The following is a 22,380-nucleotide window of genomic DNA, read 5'->3' on the forward strand; positions in this document are numbered from 1 at the left end:
CTTTATCTGTTCCAGGATTCCACTCATTTCTTACAGGTTTTCAGCCCATGAGAAGCAGATGGTCTAGGGACCACATCTTGTGAGATACTGGGACACGTAAAGGACCAAACAAGGTCAAACTGCCCTATCCTCATGTTGGGAAGATGAATGCAATTTTGAAGCAGAAGGGAATAAACCGGTGAGGCTCTGGAGGGGATGGGGGTGGATATAGCAGTTTGATTTTAAGCCTTGGGATGGAATTGCCTCCGTTGGATGACAGGGGTTACCTTAAGAGTGAGGCATCTGTTCCTAACACCAGGTGAAACAAGTTGTGGAGTCTGGAACATGGGGTTGCTGCTTAGCCTGAGGTGATACGTCTAGAATTGTGGGCAGGTCAGGGGACTGAGTGCAGCAGATGGGGAACAAGCACCTTGAGGAGGGCCCAAGTAGTTGATTAAAGGGGATCACAGGGACCAGTTAGCCTGTGAGCCATATAAATCCTGTACTTCCTGGAACCTGCTAAGGCTTTGAAAGTGGATCACAGTAGTAACCAGCATCAAGCACTGCCACATTTGGCACTAGCAGAAAGTTAGAGGGTGAAGCTGAGATGATCCTCTTGAGAGAGGCCAGTGGGAGGTGACCAAACACTGAACCTTTGCCCTTGGAAGAGTCAGTTCTCACAGGGAGGAAATACAAGGCCACCGTCTGGGGAGCCAGAAGTAAAGGTTGGAAATGAGAATGCTAGGATGAAGGAATAGATGTTTTAAGAAAAAGTAAGGAGAACAATCTGAGTAGATATGGACACATTCTTGAGTACCTTAGGTTCTGAGGCTGTCACTGAATTTTTCTAATATTCAAATTACTAGCTCCCTTCACATTTACCTGGGCCTTTTTTAAAGAATGTTAACCACCTTTCATTTGACTCTGGATTCCTCTTAATTTCTATTTCACTTTCCTAGTTCTTTCTGCATCCTAGAGTTCCCTAAACCACAAAATGGTATTCTTAAAATTTGTTTCACATTAAGTAAATTGTTCTCTCATCTGCCAAACCCATTTAAAATAGACTAAATTGCCTCAGAAACCAGACTGCACCTGTGTACGAGAGACCAGACTTTGCTGAAGGGCTCCTGGATTTTATTTTTGCTGGCAGTATCAGGCTAGCCAGGGTGGTAAGTGGCCAACGGTTGAGATCTTAGGTGATCTAATCCTTGGTAGATGCTAGGGATAATCAACAGATTCTGCACAGAAACTAGCGCTTGCCTGAGAGAGGCTCTGCCAGCCATCAGGTGCTTTACCTAGTAGCTCTGAACTCACAGACCACAGCTTCTGCGCGAGGAACAGTCCTAGTCACTCTACACGTGGTTAGAAGGCTTGTGTGATCAAAGAGTCCAGGTAACCTACATGCTGTATGGAAACACTTCCCAAAACATTGCATAACCTGAAATATAGAGTGAATGATTTTCCAGTAAATACTGACTTCATCAGCACTTTTAAAAAATCAAGTAATGGTATATCTTATAAAATGGGAAAACTAACAAATGAAACATGAGTTGTTATAAAACCAGGATTTAGCAATGTTGAATTTCAATAATGGGCATACAGGGTACTTTAGATGTGATAGAATAGGATCAGGAGAATCTGATACAGAATGGAAAAAACTTCTCAGAAACACTGGGCTCTAAGTTGTCTTAGGGTGAACCACGTGAATTTAATGTAGAAAAATGACAATTTCATTTGGTTCAAACATAGATTTGAAACCTTTGTCTTGTCCTTATAAAGTTCAGTTCACAGTATTCTAGTTAAAATTGCACCGTCAGTATATTCCAAAAACCAAAAATGAAAATAAATTTGAGTTGAGGTATTCTTTTATAGTCTTAGTACTTTAGGGAATAAACTCTTCCTAGGTATAAAATCTCAACACTACCCTATGGCCCCTACTAGGAACTAGTTTTCATGCCCTATAGTACTTATGAGAACCTTTAAGTTTTCCATTTATCAAAATGGCTGTAATTGTCTCTAGAATTAACACTGAAAGAGCAATTTTTAGTGATTCTAACTTGTCTTCAAGCTACAGTCGTGTCCAAGCAGTGTTCCTACCCCCACTTTTTTTTAACCTTTGACCACTCAAGATGTGACAGCATTTCTGCTTAGTAACTGGCATATTATTACATGGTACAAGCTATCTTAGTGATTTGTCATAGTTTTTCTCTCCTTCTGCACTAATTCAGATTATTTCTCCTAATCAACAACTTACCAAGAACAAAGTTAAAAGATCTGAACTTAGGTAGTGAATTAAGGTGGATGAAGACACAACAATACTATCAGGAGTGATGGAATATTGTGCGAGTGCAGTGACTAGGGTCTTAAAGAAACCTTATGGTGATCTGGTATATTACATGGCTTGCTTAGCAGTCACCCTCTTTATAACAACCGCAGTTCTACCTCCTCTTCTTCCACTTTCTTTCCTGTTCAGTGGCTTGAAATCCTCAGTAACTCACGTTCTGATTCACCAGTACTTCTGTAACTCTTTCCTGTGTTTTACCTTTTATCTTCCAATGTGCTTTTTTCCCCTGTTGGTACAATAACACACAATTCCAAAGTGCCATCGAATGCACTATGCCACTGAGCGCCACAGCCAGTGATTTTAAGTGTACTAAATTATCTTCTGGTTGAAAATAACATAAGCCAAAGAAATAAATGCCTCTTAACTAAAGGCAAAGGTCAAAGCAACTTTTGAATGCGTAGTCGGAAAATGTTTTCAGGCCTGCCTATCAGAGCGGATTGAGAACATTTGCACTAAGCAGAGCCGTGATGTTATGTGAGCAGTGAGAAGGTGCACAACAGCCACGTATTTTAATTAAAATAGAGTTTATTAGCTTTTCTTTTAATATAAACATGAGGAAGAAAAACCACACAAGTTGGAGCATTCTTTTCAAAATAAAACTGCAATCGATACTTGAATCTCCAAGCTCCATAAACAATATTTTTTGAGGTGGTAGACTGTAATATTTTATATCCATTATTTATCATTTATGTCTCTGTCCTTTAAAAATGATGGAACCTGTGGCACTCAATATAATGTGAAGCCTTGCTATAAAGAGAGGAAATATTTCTGGCCCAGAAATGCTTTGTTTACAGGCAAAGTTCCTAGGATTATGTTTGAGAAGGTAGGAGAAAGATTTTACATAGTTGAGAACACTTTTTTTTTTTTTTTTAAATGTTTCAAGTTTAGGTGACATCATTACCAATTTCCTAAGAGACTGATTACTGGACCTTCCTGTCTTTTAGTGGGCTTCCTGGTGGCTAAGTGGTACCCTGTGTTTTAAAAGCCTGAGGTAAGGGTTCCTAAGATTTATCTTTCCTCAAGTAACAACTTCAAGTGACACACCTACAGCCAGGTTAACACGCAGAACAGAAAAGCTGTTTCATGTCGCTTACTTTCCTGTCACCACTACTAGGGTCCCGTTCCTTTCAGTTTATTACTGAGAACTAATGCTATTGTTCGTAATTCCTTTACCAAACCTAGAAAAAAGAAACTTCCATGCTCAAGCAGATCAACAGCCCAGTCAGGCAAAGGACTATTTTAAAAAGAGGAGGCCAGGTCTATAAAGATCCAAGATATCCTCCTGAAGTCTTTGTGCAATTTGAAGCTGTGATACTTGTAGAAATATAAATGCTACAAACTTAAAAAAACATCACCTAAGAGTTTACTTGAATTTCTTCTAAACTCATTTAGTTTTGTAAATTTTAAACATTAAGCTCTTAATTTTAATCTTTTGTTTCAGACTATTGTTTGCCATCTTCAAGAGGGACTGAAACAAAAAATTCAAATTAAAAGCTTAACATCCAAGATTTACAAAACTAAATGAGTTTAGAAGAAATTCAAGTAGACTTTCAAGTGATATTTTGCGTCTGTAGCATTTATACTTCTCCGGCAGTGTCCTGGAGTGTCCAAGCACACTGTATTAAACCTTAAAATTGCACCAAGACTTTTGGGACACCTTCTATTTCACTATCTGCTTATTCCTGGACTAACAGGTTGGCTGGAATTACGAAAATATCCTTTAATACAAGTATTTAACAAAGAGGAAAATCATCAGAAAATGAGACGCACCATTGGAGTTAACAAGAAACGCAGCGCGGACCCAAGAGAAGTAGGTAACAGCATGCTTTCTCTGCTTATGATCCCAAACATGCTAACATGCTAGTAAGTAGTGCTTGCAAAAGACTGAATGACAGGTGTTATTCAGCAGGTTTTTGGTTTACACTGATTGCCAAAAATGACTAGCAGCTTCAATGAAATAGGGAGGAAGAATCCTTCAAAACCTAACAATGCTACAACAGGCTGTTCCTAAGTGGCTTTATGAGTTGTTAGGAGTCCCATGTTTGAATGGTAATACTGCATTGATTCTAAAGGAATATGCAGCAATATGGGTGAGAAAAATAGGAAAAAGTAAAAGTTATATAGTGTCTTTAAAGTCTAAAAATTTAAACTATTAAAAAAAACCTCACATAGTTGACAGTTATCGGCCCACACAGTAAGCAAATATCTGTGGGTGGGTTGGGAGCTTTTAGCTTTGGAGTGGTTTTTGTAACTCTGTTTACATTAAAAAGGACAGAAGAGTGTGCTGCCTTGACAAGGTCCAGTTTTTTCCTATGACCATAACCTTTGCTGTCTGCAAGTCTCTTGAATTTAGTGTCTTTCTTCTAGGTGAAAATACTAACTTTGCTGGTTTCTGAGCAGGAGAGGTGGTATTTCTCCAGTCCTTGTTACGAGGGGTTCATGATGTTACAACCCCTCACCTCTCTCTGTTTATGAGAGGATGGCATTGGAGCGCTGAATACCAATGAAATTATCAGCGCTGAAAGACCTTCTCACAGCAACTCTGCTGTATTCATCTTCACACAGTCTGGAGATGGCCTAAAAAAGTCAATCAGATAGAACATAAGTATAATTGGGGGGAAAAAGTTCCAACCGTAAAGAAAGCAGCATTGATAAGCCACACATCTGCATTCATTTAGGTTGACAGTTGCTGCTACTTTGGATAGCTCATATCTACACTGCTGATTCCCGAAGATAATATTCTCCAAGGGCTATGATGAGATTGCTGGGGCAGGGAGGAACATATTTAAAAACTGGGTTCCCAAAATAGGCCCCATCTAACAGCAATATGATGTTAACTACATACTAGATCCTTAAGCATAATGAACACACCTGAGCAAAATCAGTATTTACCCAGCTATTCAACCTCTATTCAGTCTTCATTATTTACTTCGCACTAAGAGCATTTTAATGAGGCAGGTGTGTGCTGAAGGCAAGAAAGGCCTAGTGATGAAGCACTACAAGGTGCTATTTCACATGCATGTAAACTATCGTAGAAAAATGTCTTATTTCTAAAGTACCAAGGTACTGGAAAAAGTGTCAACTTTATATGTATTCATTTCAGTTGTAAATTTTGCTGTATACCCACCAGAAATCACAAATTACTTCAAATTACTCTTCAAATCACTACTACAAATTACTTCATCCCATGTATGTTACCACTTCCATTAAAAACCCACCTACTTTCTACATCCAGTTTCTGAACCCACATTATAATTTCCAAGTATAGGTCTCACAGGTTAGCCCCTGATGCTTCTGGTCTAATAAACTCATGGGGCTGAACTGTGATACACACAAACACACACTACAAGCTCAGGCAGTTAAGAGTGGTAAGTAATTATCAATGTACATATGATTAGGGATACAATTATAAGAAATTATTCCTGTATGGTTAAATGTAAGTGTGGAGATTCAAATGGAAAACCATTAAAAACAATTAAATCTGATTTAAAATATTCTGAATTATGGTTACATAAGAGATATCTGTAATTTTTTTTAAAAAAATAATGTGAGATCTCTGTCTAACCCATAAAAGACACAGGGAATAAGATGCCAATGGGTTAATAAGCTCTTCAAACTGTTAGTCACTGCGTAGTGTAAGTCAGCCACAGATGCTGGCTTTGGTGGCTGACAAAACCCAGTTAGTGAATCCCCAGTCTTACCTCTAGGCTCTGTGCTCTTTCTTTGCTAAGAGGAGCAATTAGAAAACTCAGGTTTTTGTCATCTGCTAAGAAGCAAAGGTCAAAGTAGTATTTGGCATAAACACTGGCGGGAACATGAATATTAAACTGAAGGAGCTCCAGAAAGTGCCTGTGCATCTCATTCCTGGGGGAGGAGAAGACAAACCAACACAGGACAATTTTAGTCAGCTGGGCTACCTTCAGAAGCCCATTCTGTGCCACAACAGCTCTAAACACAGTTTGGAAACAAACAATGGCTCCCCAGCTGGATTAACACACTAATGTTCAAACAAGGTACAGCTCTTTGTGGTTCTTCCTGCGTCCTGGCATTTGGAGTTTGGGACAAGGTGGGGCGGTTACGGCCCTCTTATGCACCCATGCTGCTGACTCGGGAGCTCATTCTTCAGAGTTCCATTAGTGCAGCTGGCATTCATGCTCCACGCTCACTCACAAGGCCCCGCTATAGTCATCAGATGAAAGGAATGATGTATGCTGTTTATTAGCTCTGGAGAACTTGCAGACATTTTCACCGATAACAGGAAGGGGCTTATTGAAGTAGAGACACACCAAGAAAAGGAGTAGGCACATCACCGCGGCACAAATGGGGTCATGGAGAGCCACTGCTATTATCTCTGAGGGGAGAAGACTCTTGAGGCAACAAGGATTCATCTCAGATAAATAAATAAATAAGCTACACTCGATGTGAAAGGGAATCCCCTCCCCCCGCTCCAGTGCAGGGGACTGTGGCAAAGGGCAGAATGCAAGTTTCTGTTCCTCTTAACCCCAGTAGGACCAGAAGGTGTTCCTGGGACAGGATGGGATACACTTTTTAAGATATGGGAGGCAGTAGGATTAAGGGGAGACGTCTTGGCTAGACTAAATGCACCTGAGCAATGATCCCGATGGAGCAGTTCCCCCTGTGCTCTGTCCGCCGGCCCTGACTAGGACAGAAGGCGCACAGGCACGCAGGGGGCGAATTCAATGAAGTGGGAAAGTAGGGTCCTGGGGGCAGATCTTTCCTGTGGGACCATACACAGTCATTTGCTTGTCTAATGTTTAAGTAAATAAAATCAGAGTAAGTCTTACCACTTTCACAGCAATCATTTTAAAGAGTTAATTATATACAAATGATAAATACCCAGACAAATGAAAGTGACTTATTTTTCAAAATATTTGCTTCCTGGTTTTAAACTGTTAATCTTTTATCCATTGGTAAGTCATCAAATGTTTGATGTTCTCCTGCGTGGAGAGCAGAGTGTGAGCAGAAATGAGGTTTCTCATTTGTTGAACGTTAAACCTAACTGAACCTACCTCCAAAATTAATTTCCTGTTTATATGGCCATAAGTCTATAGAAATATAAATCAGAAAATGTTTTGATAATCAGCTAATCAGGACTTAATTTACTACAGGAATAAATGCACTTCACTATCCCTTTTATATTCTCTTCCACTAATATATTTTAATTGTGTGGAAATACAGTACTTCATAGGATTAACATGTCTATTAACAGAGCTTTACTTACTGAAGAAAAAAGCATTAGGACTACAGAATATGCTTCTGCGTTGTTTTTTTTTTTTTTTTTTTTAAATGACTAGATGACTGAAGAGCATGCCATTTATAGGGGCAGCAAATTTTCTGAACAGCAGCTGCTCAATATATTCAAACAAGATACATGGATGTTAGAAAACTTTTAAGGAAAAGCTGATAGATGCCAATTTTTCAATGTAGACTCAAAATGAGACCATTACAAATAGCTGCCAACAGCAGGGGGATGAGACAAATGTGACTTGAACACTTGGCTGTAATGCTTTCCAGTTTCCAAAGATCATAAGCAAAAGCAACCTATTACGAACATAGCTCCTGGTGATTCTGTTGTACACAGAAAGGTGCTGTTTACAATTAGCTTCTTCCTGTAGCTAGACACTGCCATCAGTGCTATTGGGCTCACATCTATGAACATCCACACACCTTCCCCTGCATGTTCTCTGATGCTGTAACTGGACCCAGAGCCCCCGTCAGCTTAGTTGCAGGTTCTGAGAAAATTTCAGCTGCCATCATGGCAGACCTGGTGTTTATGATTACACATTTTCCTTCCTTCAAGGAACCAGTTTAAAGATGGATGATAGTGGTGCTCAATGTCACCTTAGTTTCTACAAATTCTAAAAGTACTTCTACTTATCTCGAATTATCTGCCGTAACACTAAGGTGGCTACCAGCAATATCACCATGACACTTTTTATCATCAAAGTGGACATTTTCACCAAAAGCCACTTTGACAGCTACCAACAATCACTGGTCCCTTCTCTTAGTCACAAGCTTCTTTGCTTCAGTTGTAAATATGCACTTTGGTAAATCTGAATTAAGAGTCAGGGGCAAAGGTAACAAAAACAAACTCTTGCCACTGCCTGCCATGACCTCTGCTGTTCACTATAATAAAGAGGTACCCCTTTACGTTTTCCTAAATGCCACCCACAAGGACATTTTTGCTGTCAAGTGAACACTTCTAGAGTCTGCTGCAAATACCTCTCTGGTTCCTGCTGCCTCCCACCCTCGGGGCCCTTCCCTGCAGCCAGACAGCAAGCCTGATGTTTCATGCCCATGGGAGCATGCCATCTGTGAGGAACCCCCCAAGTTAACTCGAGGCCCCACCAAGTACCGCTGTGGTTGCTGAGTGCCCCGGGTGAGGCCCCACTGACACTTCCCGGGCTACCTGAGACAAAGGAGTTTCCTAACTCAGAAGACCTACTTCTAAACAGGGGGAACACTCCTGACAGTGGAGGAGACAGAACACAGAGATCTAAAACCTTTCTATTTGGTCATCTGTACATCATGGTTTCTGTAACAACAGAACCTTAGAGACAACCTCAGATTACAAAAGAAGAAAAGACCTGCAAAAACAAACATACAATGTGTGACTCAAGTTGAAGTTATAACCTCAGTAGTCTGGAGGTGCTAAGACCTCAGCAGTGACCACTTAACTTCCAAGGCCAGACATGTGTCTCTTAAAAACAGACTGGACCTGGTAGACAGCTTTAAGAAAGACGTGAAGTTATTTACTGCACCATGCTGTTCTGGTAGTGAGCTTGTAAAATGGTAAAAACCACCAGAAAAGTAATTTCAATTTATCAAGCAGAATATTACAACAGTAACACACCAAGATTTAACTAATGAATGATGGGAAATACAAATGGTTATACTACAGCTAGACAGAAAGAAGTCTAATTTTATATTTATACCTAATTCAGCTCTCTGCGCAATGTAACCTTTCTTAAAATGTAACATTTCTTAAGCTGTAAACTTTATGGGAGCAAATAAGGTATTGGAAAATGGTTAGACAGTTCACCGTAACCTTACAAACTCACATGTCCTCAACTGTAATGTCCTTTAGGATCTGGCAGTAGTCCACATTCCAAACAGCCTGATCGTCCCAAACCTTGGAGGCAAGAAGAATGGCTCCCAAAACAATTCTTTTCCAGTTAGTGGGGCAAATGTCGATCTCAGCATAAGTTAAAAGCCTTTCTAAGTAAACCTGCAAAAGTAGAGGACTGACCTTTGGTTTTAGTTCAGTTTAAGGGCTGTGATAGAATTGTTAGGAATGATAGGTTTCATCTGTTTTTAACATGTCTTTTATTCTTTGGTTCTACAGAGACTTCTGCTCGGCCAGCCAAGGCCAAAGGCCAGGTCACAGTTGTAAGGCAAATATTTCTGTCAGTCTGGTATTTCTACTCTGCCCATGTGAATTTCCAACCCAATTTTGGTCGCAGGAATGAAAGGACATCTCAGCATTCTAAAGACAGGCATTGTGTTATTACCTTTCCACTTGTAAAAGGCAGCACGTATAGCCCAGCATCGATTCAAATGTTCAGTAAATGTTTGAGTGCCTACCGTGTGCAATGTACCTACCATACTGGTGGTGGGTACGTGGCAATTTTACATAAAGCTTGAGTATGTAAAACTCTGGTAAGACTGAGCAGTTCTTTATCTTCTCTTCAGAGGGTGAACCTGAAGATAATAACTGGTGGTCAAGAGAGCCTCCCAGTGGCTGCTGCGTGGCAGAGCAGGACAGGCAGCACAAAGCAGCTGTGCTTTACACTTGGTCAGCCTTCTTAGGGAAAATTCGTGCACAGAAAGAGCTTTTTGTTCACATCTCCGTTATTTCATAACTCATTTGTCTTACATATTCTGCAACTTAGTCAATTTGTTTGGTTCTAAGGTGGTTAAGAGCTGCCGGTGTCTGAATCCCTGGGGCTCCTCTAAATCTGCCAGGTAGTCTGTGGGATGACTTCATGGCTTCTTTTATATGTGTCAAATGGCTATTCTATAACGAACCAGACCAAGTTAACAGCTGAGTAAAGATTAAAGACATAAGTTGTGATGGTGCTACCTCTGCAGAAGAAAATATATGCCATTTGACAAAAAGAAAAATGTCCCGTTATCAGACTGACAGCTCCGATCTGCCAAAACTCTCCAAACTCAACTGTGTTTCAAACACGGTTACTGAGATTATATACCCTTAGTGAACTTCTGCCCCCCACTCCCCAGAGAACTCCGCGTGCGCCAGTAGTCTCTAAGAACGAGTCTCCCACAGGGTCCGCCCCTCTACTGTATTATGGCACTGATAGAGGCAGTTCAACCTTAGGGGCAGTCCCTCAGCTTCCTCTCAGCTTCACTAAAGGCAAACCTGGTCTCATTTACACCACTTGCCCTCCTGTCTCAGTGGAAGGGACATCTCTTTCTTTTCCCTGAAGCTAACTCTTCTATGAATGAAGTCAGTCCCACCTCTCATTTCTGCACAACACTGTTCCCACAATTTATCTCTTCTTGAACAACCCCCCTTCTCTGTCAGAGATTTTCTCCAATGTTCTCTTACATGTTCTCAGCCCATCTGTCACCACCCCTTAGAACACTTTCTTCAGGAAATGTTCCAACACTGGCTCCTCATGACCCATCCTCTCCTTAGCCCATTTAGTCTGCCCCTGGCCGCCACTGCCCCGCTGAAATTACTGAGGCGTGGTCACTGCTGCCTTCATGACAAACAGCCAGCACTCTTCATCGCAGCGCCCCACTCCCCAGGCCTGCCCTCAGAGCTGAGAGAGACTGCCACACGCCTGGCTGCCAGGACCAAAGACCTCCGCTTGAGTTATCGCACTGCCGTCTGCTGGGAATTCTTATCTCTACTTTCACTGGTCACCTGCCGGCTCTGCTCTTCTGTCCGTCACTTCTGGCTTCTATCACTGCCATTGCCTCCTAACTTCTCTGCTTCCACTGACCGCCAACCACCGTCTGTTCTCCCCAGAGCAGCCAGGAGAGCCTCTCAGATTAAGTGCGCTTCACGGGCCTGCTCAACATCTGCCAGGGCTCTCCCATCAAACAGGTCACTTCTGTGGCCTGCTAGTTACGAGGCCCCGTGTGAGAGGCCATTGTCCTTCTGTGACCTCATCGCCTGTGCCTTCCCGCATTCCCTACGCTGATCACAGGGGCACCTTGCTGATCCCTCAGCACAGAACCCGCTCCTGTCTGCGCCTTGTGCTCTGCCCCCTGCCTGCGCTACCAGGCCCCTCATCTTCCTCAGTCCAGCCAGGTCCTGGTTCAGATCTCACCTCTGTAAGGAGGCTCTTCCTGGTCTTTCTAGCGTGCATGCGTTAAGTCGCTCAGTCGTGTCTGACTCTGTGACCCCATGGACCCGTCTGGCTCCTCTGTCCATGGGGAATTCTCCAGGCAAGAATACTGCAGTGGGTCGCCACTCCCTTCTCCAGGGGAGCTTCCCAAACCAGGGATGGAACCCAAGTCTCCTGCACTGCAGGCAGACTGCTTCCTGTCTGAGCCACCAGGGAAGCCCCTCTAATCTCTCCATGCCTTTACCTTGCTTTCTCTTTCTAGCTTTCACTACTACTTCAAGCAGTCATCTTTTTAAAATACTCATTTTAAAAAGTCTTACACTCTGTGGTACACCCGATACTTACACACACTGTAAATGAGCCATACTCCATAAAAACTAGAGAAAAACAAAACCCTTATGTCTGCTATGCTCACCTCAGAAAGGCAAGGACTCTCCTCTGTGCCCAGCACTTAGAACCGTGACACAGGCAGGCATCTGGTGCCTGTCTATGCCCTAAGGAGCTCCTTGGCAGCACTCGGCACGTGCGCCGTGCTCTCCTTCCTCAAGCTCTCCTGGCAGCTCTTCTGAGTCTCTCCTGGGTTTCCTCCCACTCCAGCCACTCCTCTGGGGACGTGTCCTCTAAGTGCTGATGGTCCCCACAGATCTATCTTCTCCTCAACTTGTATTTAACGTACTTTCTCTGCATTTGAACAGCTACACGTAATTCCCTGCCTCTTGCTCAGCTTTAGGCTCCAATCCCATACAGTCAAATGACTGCTAGACACTGTCACTCTGCTGTCTCACAGGTCCATCGGGCTTAACTTGTCTACAAAGAAAGGCCCCTCTTCCAACCCACACACTCTCTCCTGCCTGCATTTCCCAGCTCTGCACGTGCCAGCGCCACTCCTGCCTCTCTCAAGCACACGCCAACTAAGCACCGTAGCTGGCTTGCAGCTCCAAGAAAAGGCCTGCGTCTGACCCGGGGCCCACTGAGGGGAGCCTCCTCTCCCACACTCTGCCTGCAGAGGCGCGGGCAGCGGTGGACGCAGGCCCTCCCTTCAGACCATGCAGCTGACTTTCCCCTATAGATCTGCTACAGGGAGGAGCTGGGCAATCCCCACTAGCTCTCAGCTGAGCATGATGTGTTACTGAAATGATAAAATCTTACCAGAGGAACTCGGTACGGATGACAGAAAGGTCCTCACATAGCTGGAGCTTGGCAGGCTAACCTGAGTAAGCCTTTCCGAGCACTGCTGACACCCCAGGCCTGGGCACCTTCACACGCAGGACCAGAGGACAGTAGAGATGGTTAACACTGCCGTCCAAGGCCAGGCAGGTGAAGGCAGTCGGTCTCAATCAAGACACACATCACAACTGCCTAGGCAACACAGCCTGAGACTCAGAAACACACTGAATCTGCACCTGCCGTGGGCCAGGAAGTGCAGTGACCGCCTCCATCCCACCACCCAGCGCACTTTGCCGGTGTGCACCTGTGTGCACTGTGTGCCCATGCGTCCTGAGGTGTGGAAGGAGAAACCAGACGTCTCTCCTGCTGCCTTTAACATCAACTGCTTTGTGATGAGAAAAGCAATGGCAACATTTTAAATCATGATGATTACTAAAGCTCAAATCTGTATGTTTTAATTCTTTTTGATACATTTCTCTTTAATAAAGTTCTGATGATCATTTCAGGAACCTACTTTCATTTGAAAAACAGGCCCATATCTTCTGTACAAGAAAAAATTTTCTAGAGATGCTTCTATTAAGAGAAAAATATATTACCAAAGTCACTATTGCACATTCAGCAGTCAGCCGGGCGGCACTGAAAAGAGTATGAACAAATCTGTAAATGAATTTGTGTTCAGGATCATGCTTAAAGTACTCCTCCAGAACCCTTTCTCGCTGAAAGAAGAAAAAACACAATGTTAAGTATCCACTGAAGAAAAATACTTAAAAGTACCCTCAAGATAGCAATCTTCACACGTGGGCCCACGTGCTACTTAAAATAATTTTGACTAGGTGACATATCTTGTAGTCTTTTAAATATAAACAATTGGATCCTAAAGTACCATAGTGATTCAATACTCACTACCATTCATTAAAGAAAAATGCAAGCACAACCTCAGAAAATGTATTTTCACCTTCTTCCCCAAAGAATTCTAACCAAATGCAAACTATTTTTAGGCTCAAAGTCCTGCTGATCACTGAACGTCATCATACTTTTCTGCAGTCAACCATGGAAACACCTTTCCACTGTCCTGTAACCAGAGGCTCTAAGAGTGTGCTCTTACACAGCGGTCACCAGTCATGTGTGTCTACTGAGCCCCTGAAGAAGTGAGTTTTTAAACCCTGTCATTTTAATTAGTTTAAAATTTAAACAGTTTTTAAATTTTCTCCTTAGAGGCCTTACATATGTGTTAGGAAATGTTTATATTGTGTGATGCTATGGAAAATCATCCTTTAAAAAGCTACATTTTCTGTTACTTGGATATGTTTACTTACCTGCTCATTCGTCATACAAAGCGTAACTTGGTTCTTATCAGTCACACCCCTGACACAATATGCTTTTGGTAAAATTACTTGACATAATATGGGGTGGGGGAAGAAGACTTAAATGAAGACAATCTTGGCTTTGAGCCGGAGGCAATAATTTTCTTCTAGTAATTAATTTCAAAGCAAATCAGCATGAAATAAACACAACTGTAATAAGAGAAAAATACACCTTCAATAAAAGTGACACTTACTGTGAGTGGATGTGATCTCTCATCAAAAATGTCCAAAGATCTGTTGGCATCACTATAAAATAAGAATGTGTATTTTAAAAATTAATTCAGGAGTTACTAGCTTAGTAACATATCTGCTAAAAGTAGAGAGAGGAGTAGAGGAAGCTTAACCTTAATAAAGCAAACAGTTTTACATATTCTCCTGGATTCTGCCCTTAGAAAGGTTTTCTGACCTATTTTATACTCAGCACACCAAGTTGCATGAAATCTCTTCTACAACCAGCCAGAGCTGCCTTTACCCACACAGACCCCTTCTAACAGGCAATGTTCGTAGACCAATACATTTCCACTTCACTAACCTCACAATGGAATATACAAGAACATTTTATAAAGTGGTAGTAGTGGGCAATAAAGTCTTCTAACTTCAATGAATGTAAATATGAGATTCATGATTTTTTCTTGTCTCCACCCCCTTTTGTTCTTCATATTATATTCTTATTGTTTATTTCTTCTGGTCTCTTTCAAATAGTTTGAGTTAAAAATTTTAATTGTCTTTTAAGAGAGACCAGGCTTTTTCTTTTAAATTCCACCACACTTTTCTGCACTGTGCCCATTTAAACAGCAGTTCTGCAAATGTGGTCTATAAGCCTCTGGGAATCTCCCCTGGCCCCTCTTCAGAAATCCTGTAAGTCCAAGAGGTCAAAAGTTTTTTTATAAGAATACCAAGACATCACCTGCCTCTACACTGTTTGACACTTAACTATGATTGTATAAAAGCAAAAGTGGGTAAAATTGCTCATTTCTGAGTGTGAATCAAGGCAGTGGTATGAAACTAAATTAGAAGTCATTCACTTATTCCTGGCCAAATGAATGTAAAAAATCTGCTTCACTTAAGAACATCCATGATGAAAGAGTAAAAATTAAGTGTTCTTAAACCTTTACTCTTCTTCTTCATATTCTGAGTAAGTGGAAAGTATGCATTAAGCATTTGTATGTACTGAAATATGGCTGTGCTAAGGAAGAGCACTTGTAACTTACTGGTAACCAAGTCACTTTTTCCCCACTAGAACATCACATTTAAACCACTTTTTTCATGAAACACCAATTGACAGTCATTTTTTCAAAAATGAACAAAGTGAGCCTGTCACTTCAAAGAAAACTCTAAACTATTTGTTGCCAATGATAAAATTCAAACCATTAAGCTAAAAATATTAGGATTTTTGGAAAATTTGTACCTTTCAGTGTGAGCTTTATTTATGGTGAGCTTGATTTACAAATACTTAAAGATTTTTCCGATAAGACTGGTAGTGATACTAACAAGAGTGAGTTTTTGACACTGTCTGAAGACATGTGAACCAATACTTTGCAAATGACAATGTATAATATTATAAAATCATGTACAGATAAAAAGATCCACTCAGTATACATGACAGATCAATGGGCATTAATTTAACATAGTATCTATCTCAAGTTCACTGATAATGACTTGGAGCTCCATCTTAACTAATTTAATAAACTGGCACATGTGGATTTTGGGGACAGTATCAAAGAATATGTCCAATTATCTCAAGGCTTTAAAAATTCACCTTTTCCCAACTATATGTCTGCATGTAGCTGGATCTTCATATTGCTTCTTCAAAGCAAATGACTGAAGACAATGTTGACATGAGAATCAACTGTCTCCTATTAATGAGATACTATTCTCTCCACTATTTTGTTGTGGAAAATGGTTATTTTTCATTTAAAAAATGACTTATGTTAAACACTGGGGTCCCCAGTCAGATGGTGATCTCATCCCTCAGGAGAGAGTTTTCCTGTCCTAATGTGGAGAGAAGCAGATCACCTTACTTGCACCTACAGAGCAGAGGCCGGGGTGCTGCTAAATACTCTGTGACACACAGGGTGGCACCCCCACACCAAAGCCTCATCCAGCTCAAAACTTCAGCAGTGCTAAGGAAAGCCTGTTTTAACATACAGTGGATTTACTTTTTTAAATTTTAAATTTCAGTTTCTAATACAGTAAATATCCATATAAACCACATAAAACTTAAAGAATTAAGAGTCCCAAAATAAAAATAAATGATTCACTTTAATACTGTAATGAAAGCACTCTAACAGTAAAACCTTACTCTAATACTGTCTATTGTTATTAACACTAAACTTGATACTGTGTAAATTAATTAGCTGGAATAACAAGACAGGTTTTAAAAGAGTTCACCTGTTCTTTAGGTGGTAATATATTGCTGAGATCACACTGTGGAGGAAAAAAAAATATTGTAATAATTGGTTTTTATCACATTAGGCCTGAAGACATTTTAAAGGGTTGGCAGAGAGGTAAGACCAACCAGATGCCCAGTGGGCCCCACACCCCCTAATTCAAATCAGTACCCATAGGTGGTATCCCCCATGTTTTAGGTTCTTTGGCTTTTAGCAAAATTAGGAGACCCAAAATATAGATGTGCTCTTAGAAGACATGTTTGGGTTGATTATTGTAATATATAAATTATTATATATTTCCCCGGTCATTTGTCCTTCTCTGCACAGAATCTCTCATCCCATACAAGTTACATCATCTATCCACATGGTTAAATTTAAGCCATACAGATTTTGTGTGTGTGGCTTTTTGTTAGGCACTGCATTTCAGTTGATTCAGTTCGGTATTCCCCCTAACACATCTATTTTCCATTATTTCTCTAAAAGTAAGTAATACAAGTGCTCCATATCAAATAAAATGGATTTAAAATCACTTTCACACATAATTATTAGGAAATTTAATAGCAACATTTTACAGTCACAAAACTGAGGATAGGCCTAGTTACCCTGAAATGAGCACTGCTGTGAGGCGGCACAAGGCAGCACAGGGCACTGCTGACGACAGGCATCTCCACACTATTTTACATAAAGTCTAACCAGCCAACAGGTGCCAGACCTCAGGTAGTTCTTACATGACTGCAGCCCTAAGCTACTCACAGATGCTGTGTATTAGGCCATTAAGGAGTTCCCTGGTTAAGGTATTTGCTTCCCTTTGTTCTCAGTATCTAAAATGAAACTCAATAGAGAGAAGGCAAATCTGAACTTTGTAACTGGTCTATAGAATCTTAGCATTTGCAGAAAGGCCTGTAACACTGTTAGCATCAAAGATGGATACTTCTATACTGCTTCAAAGTTTCTTCAAATTGATTTTAAAGTCACAGAATTAAAAGTTACATGATAAAAAGGGCAACTGAACCTAATATGATACTTAACCCATTTTACAAATAAGAGAATCAAGGCTTAAAATTGACTTACTCAAGGTTCTACCAATTATCAGAAGTAGTTCTCTTTCTCCTACCCTCAAAGCAGAGAGTGGTTCCCAAGGTCAGCTGCACACTGGATTACCCGGGACGCTTTAAACACTGCCTGGCTTCTGCTTCAAAATGTTCTGATTTAACTGCATTAGGTACAACCTGGGCAACAGGACTGTATTTAAAGCTCCCCAGGTGACTGCAACGTGCAGCCAAGTCTAGGAATGAATGAGATCAGAATCTCTCAGGATGCTTTTGTCTATGAAATCACGCCTCACACATCATTCCTCAGCTTGTCAAAAGGGGTGTGTGTGTGAGAGAAAGAGACACAGGGACAGAGAGGCAGACAGACCCACAGACTGTGTCTTGAGGGCAGGGAGGAAAGGTGGAATTCATGTATGTGTTCAGAGACATACATCTTGAAAAAGTTGCATAAGTGATTCTAATAAGGCTCACCTACCCCAAATGAAAACTAATCCTATCGTATTTTTCAAAATCATTCCTAAAAGCCAATTTGCCCTATTAATTTCTCAGTAAACCTTTATTTCATCAATAATGAATGTGAATGGTCATTTTTAAAACTTAATGAGAAAAAAATTTACTGTATTTCCAAACACTAAGACTAGGTTGAGAATAAAAAGCATGAAACCTACTTGTCTGAGCAAGGTTAATCTTTAAAACTACTTCTGAATTATATACTGGAACATCAGGCTCTTTTGAATTCAAAAGAAGCTGTGAGTCTAGCCACAGTGAGAGTAGTTTTTAACCCACAGATTTAGAGTCTTGGCTGAATAAAAACATTCAGTGATTACGAGAGAAGTGCCAAAACTCAGGACTTTAAAGAGCAATGGGGCTCAGTTTTTGTTGAAATACGATTTGACCGAAACTAATATTATAAGAAAGTTACATTACTATGATTGTGAACTGGTTGTTTTTAATTAAAGTTAGAAGTTACTGATCATTTGAATAGCTAAAAAATAAAAAGCCTTGCACATTAAAAATTAAATTAAATTTATAAGCTAATTATATTTTTAAGACAGAAAAGTAAAATTAATGATAAGGATACTAATATTTTCAAGTAGCATTTCCCAAACTGTTCTGGAAAGTCAACATTCATATGCTAAGAAGACATTAGTTAATGTTCCATGGACAACCCCAAGGGAGGTAGGAAGGTCTGCATCCTGTTTGGTTTTTAATTCTCTCTCTTAAATAAACGAACATTCCCATGATTAGGGTGTTTTGAACTGTGCATCTCCAATTGTGGACTATGAGGGGCTTCCAGAAGTTGAGGAATAGTTTTCGTCATCGTAACACTGTTCGTGTCTTCTTAAGTATAAGCCTGGCCACAGCCTTGTTTCTGAAATTTCATCTCTTTTTTTGTTCTCTGCTTTGATTGATACAGCGTGTTAGAGATACACATATATAAACAAAAATTTTAAAAAAACAAAAACAAAATTAAATGTGTCTATTAAGTTAAAATCTCAGTTGAACAAATTTCATCTATGGAGAAATTAAGCTTGAGAGTATGCCCTTTAAAATGGTTTTGATATATTTTCCCCCTCTTTGGGGGAGAGGAAGGAGAAGTAAAATTTCCTACAGAAATATTGCAGGAAAAAAATGCACGGTGGGATAAATCTGACCAAGTCCAGTTAAATTTAACTGCAGATTCACTTCGGTGCCAGTAGGGGACAAGCTGTTCCTTCTTCTAATGGTAGCTTCCAAACTAGTATACATAGTTGTAGGACTCTCCCAACTCATAAAGAAATAATTTTTTTCTAGAAACACACAATAAACAGGTACCTCTGTTTCTCATTATGTTCAACATTGTCTTAATAACAATAGAAATGAATCAAATGAGGTTTACATTTTTCCTGGGATTTCTCACTTGCTGACTTTCCCCTCTATCATATACTCTATGATTAACATGGAAACTGAAGACTCATATTGAGAGGTCCTTGAAACCAACATAGAGTGGACACCAGTTTCTTAACCTGATCACTGAAAAGGACAAACCAAACGAATGAAATTATGTATGGCGAGGATGCTTTCAGCATGAAGGGGGTCTGCCACTCAGCCTTGGCAACCTAGTTGTATTCACCATTTTATTGTGGTTCTAAGATTAGGCTGGCTGACTGTCCTGTCATCTAGAAATATGGTTGGGCATGAGCTATACTTTTTAGTAAGCTGCCCTGGAGATACCTGAAGGGGAAGGGAGGTAGAAGAAAATGTCACAGTAAGTTAAACCTATAAAAGTGTGTTTTTTCCTTGGTTAAAATGTCAAACGATAAAGCATTAAGATTTTCCTTATACTCCATGAACTGCTGAGTGTTGCATCACGTGCAGCTCCATGGGAAACCTCTGTACTCTAACTTCCACAGGCAAGATCTGAGAAATGTGGTATAAACTGCTGCTCTTGAAAAAGGACCCACATATGAACCTGGCAAGCACCTATTATAAATTGCCTCATGGCAAAGAGACACATTTTGATATTGCAAATTTTCTCCTCCACAGAATGAAGACACAGATTGTGTCTCTTTGTTGTTGGTGGTGGTGGTGGTTTTTTTCCCTAAGAAAGTGAAGTCACTCAGTCGTGTCCAACTCTTTGCAACCCCATGGACTGTAGCCTACCAGGATTCTCCATCTATGGGATTTTCCAGGCAAGAATACTGGAGTGGGTTGCCACTGCCTGTTCTCCAGGGGATCTTCCCAACCCAGGGATTGAACCCGGGTCTCCCACATTGTAGGCAGATGCTTTAATGTCTGAACCAGTTGGGAAGTCCTCTTTTTTTTTTCCTATATGACTGTCAAATTATTCAAGTGTTATTTGTTGAAAATGCTTTCCTTCTCCCATTAAATTGCTTTTGGCAACTTTGTAAATGGTCAAATGACTGTGTAAGTGTTCGTCTAAAGTTGGGCTCTCTATTCTATTCCATTGATTTATTTGTCTATCCCTGCACCAGCTACCCACTCCAGTATTCTTGCCTGGAAAATCCCATGGACAGAGGAGCCTGGTGGGCTACAGTTCATGAGGTCAAAGAGAGCTGGACACGACTGAGCAACTAACACTTCCACTTTCATACCAGCCCCACTGTGTGCTTATTATTGTAGCTTTGTAGCAAGTCTTAAAGTCAGGTATCCTAAGTCCTTTTTGTTCATTTTTAAGATTTCTTTGGATGTTCTAAGTCCTTTGCATAGCCATATAAATTTTAGAATCAGTTTGTCAACTTCTACAAAAAAACCTCACAGGATTGTGTTTGAGATTACGTTGAATCAATAGATCAAATTGGAAGAATTAACATCTTAATATTATTGAGTCTTCCAACCTATAAGTGGCTAGCCATTCCCTCTCCAGGGGATCTTGCCGACCCAGGAATGGAACCTGAGTCTCCTTCATTGCAGGCAGATTCTTTACCATCTGAGCCACCAGGACTCCCAAGAACAGTACACCTTCCATTTATTTAGGTCATCTGTCAGCAAAATTGTGTAGTTTTCATTATAAAAATCATACCCTAAATTTTAAAATTTATTCCTAAGTATTTTCTGATCTGAGCTATTATAAATAATTTGTTAAAATTTCAAATTTTAGTTGTTTCTTGTATACAGAAATGCAGTTTATTTTTCTGGGTATTGACTTTATATTCTGTGATCTTGCTAAATTCACTTTATTTGTTCTTTTGTTGTCATGTATATTCTTTACAGTATTCTATATAAATAGCCATCTGTGGTGAGAGAGTTTTACATCATCCTTTCTGATCTTTAGACATCTTTTTTAAATTTTCCTTCTCTTATTACACCAACTAGGATCTCCAATAAAATACTGAATTAGAAATGGTGGGTATGGACACTTCTGCCACCTTCTGATCTTGGGGAAAGAATCTATATTTCATTATTAAGTATAATGTTTGATGTAAGAGTCTGTGTGTGTGTGTGAATGCCCGTCACATTGAGGACCTCAGGCTTTGCTTTGCCCTTGCTGAGCCACAGATACATTCTGTTTAGTTCTCTTAGCATCAGAGGGGCTTCTGGGGGTTTGCCTCTTGTGGGTATTGTTCATGGGTCAGTCAGAGTTTGGGGAAGAAATTATAGACACAATTTGACTCTCCCCTCTGTGGTTTTCTCTTTTCCTGGATATATCCCTTCAATTTCCAGCTTCTGTAGTAGCCCCAAACTTTGTCCTTTAATTCCTTAAGCAAAGAAGACCACAGATTTTTATCCAAATTCTGCCTAGGAAAACCTCCCAAACAGGAAACTCTTCCAATGACATTTCTTTCAGATGTCCATTCTCTTCCAAATCTGTTTCAAGTAACACTCCAGTGCTTTCAGAGAGTCATGTTTTTTAAAAATGTTTAAAAATTTTATGTTTCATTTACAGTTATTACAAAATGTTGGCTTTATTTTCTGTATGGTACAATACATCTTTGATAGTTCTTTTTTAATATATTTTTCCAGGGTCTATAGTTGTTTTCCCTGAAAAATTTGGTCCAATATAAACAACTTCAACATTATTAGACATGGAACCTAATGTTGAAATAATGTGATCAGAATACTCTTATAGAGAATGTGGAATTTAAACAAAGATTTGAAAAAAGAGAAGGATTTAGCCAAATTGACAGTTTTTTGGTAAAGTCTCCAGGCAGACTAAGAAGCGATAAGCAAGCTAGGAGACGCCTGATATGTTGGAGGGCTAGCAAGAAGAGCAGGGTTTTGAGGAGAGTGGTGTGATCAGACATG

At 40.3% G+C, this 22,380-nt stretch overlaps 1 protein-coding gene across 1 annotated transcript; it reads right to left on the reverse strand.

Annotated features, from left to right (window-relative positions):
• Nucleotides 1–2,830: 2,830 nt before the first annotated feature.
• On the reverse strand, nt 2,831–21,103 carry LOC136173542 (cyclin-Y-like protein 1). The gene is made up of 7 exons (XM_065943217.1): nt 21,062–21,103; nt 19,748–19,848; nt 14,387–14,438; nt 13,425–13,544; nt 9,406–9,572; nt 6,025–6,187; nt 2,831–4,900 (listed from the first exon to the last, which is right to left on the reverse strand). Exons 1-7 carry the CDS (start codon nt 21,101–21,103, stop codon nt 4,793–4,795), a joined length of 753 nt encoding a protein of 250 aa, XP_065799289.1. The 3' UTR covers nt 2,831–4,792.
• Between the last annotated feature and the right edge of the window lie 1,277 nt (nt 21,104–22,380).

The sequence above is a fragment of the Muntiacus reevesi genome, chromosome 8 (genome assembly GCF_963930625.1).
Source record: "Muntiacus reevesi chromosome 8, mMunRee1.1, whole genome shotgun sequence".
Taxonomy (NCBI): Eukaryota; Metazoa; Chordata; class Mammalia; order Artiodactyla; family Cervidae; genus Muntiacus; species Muntiacus reevesi.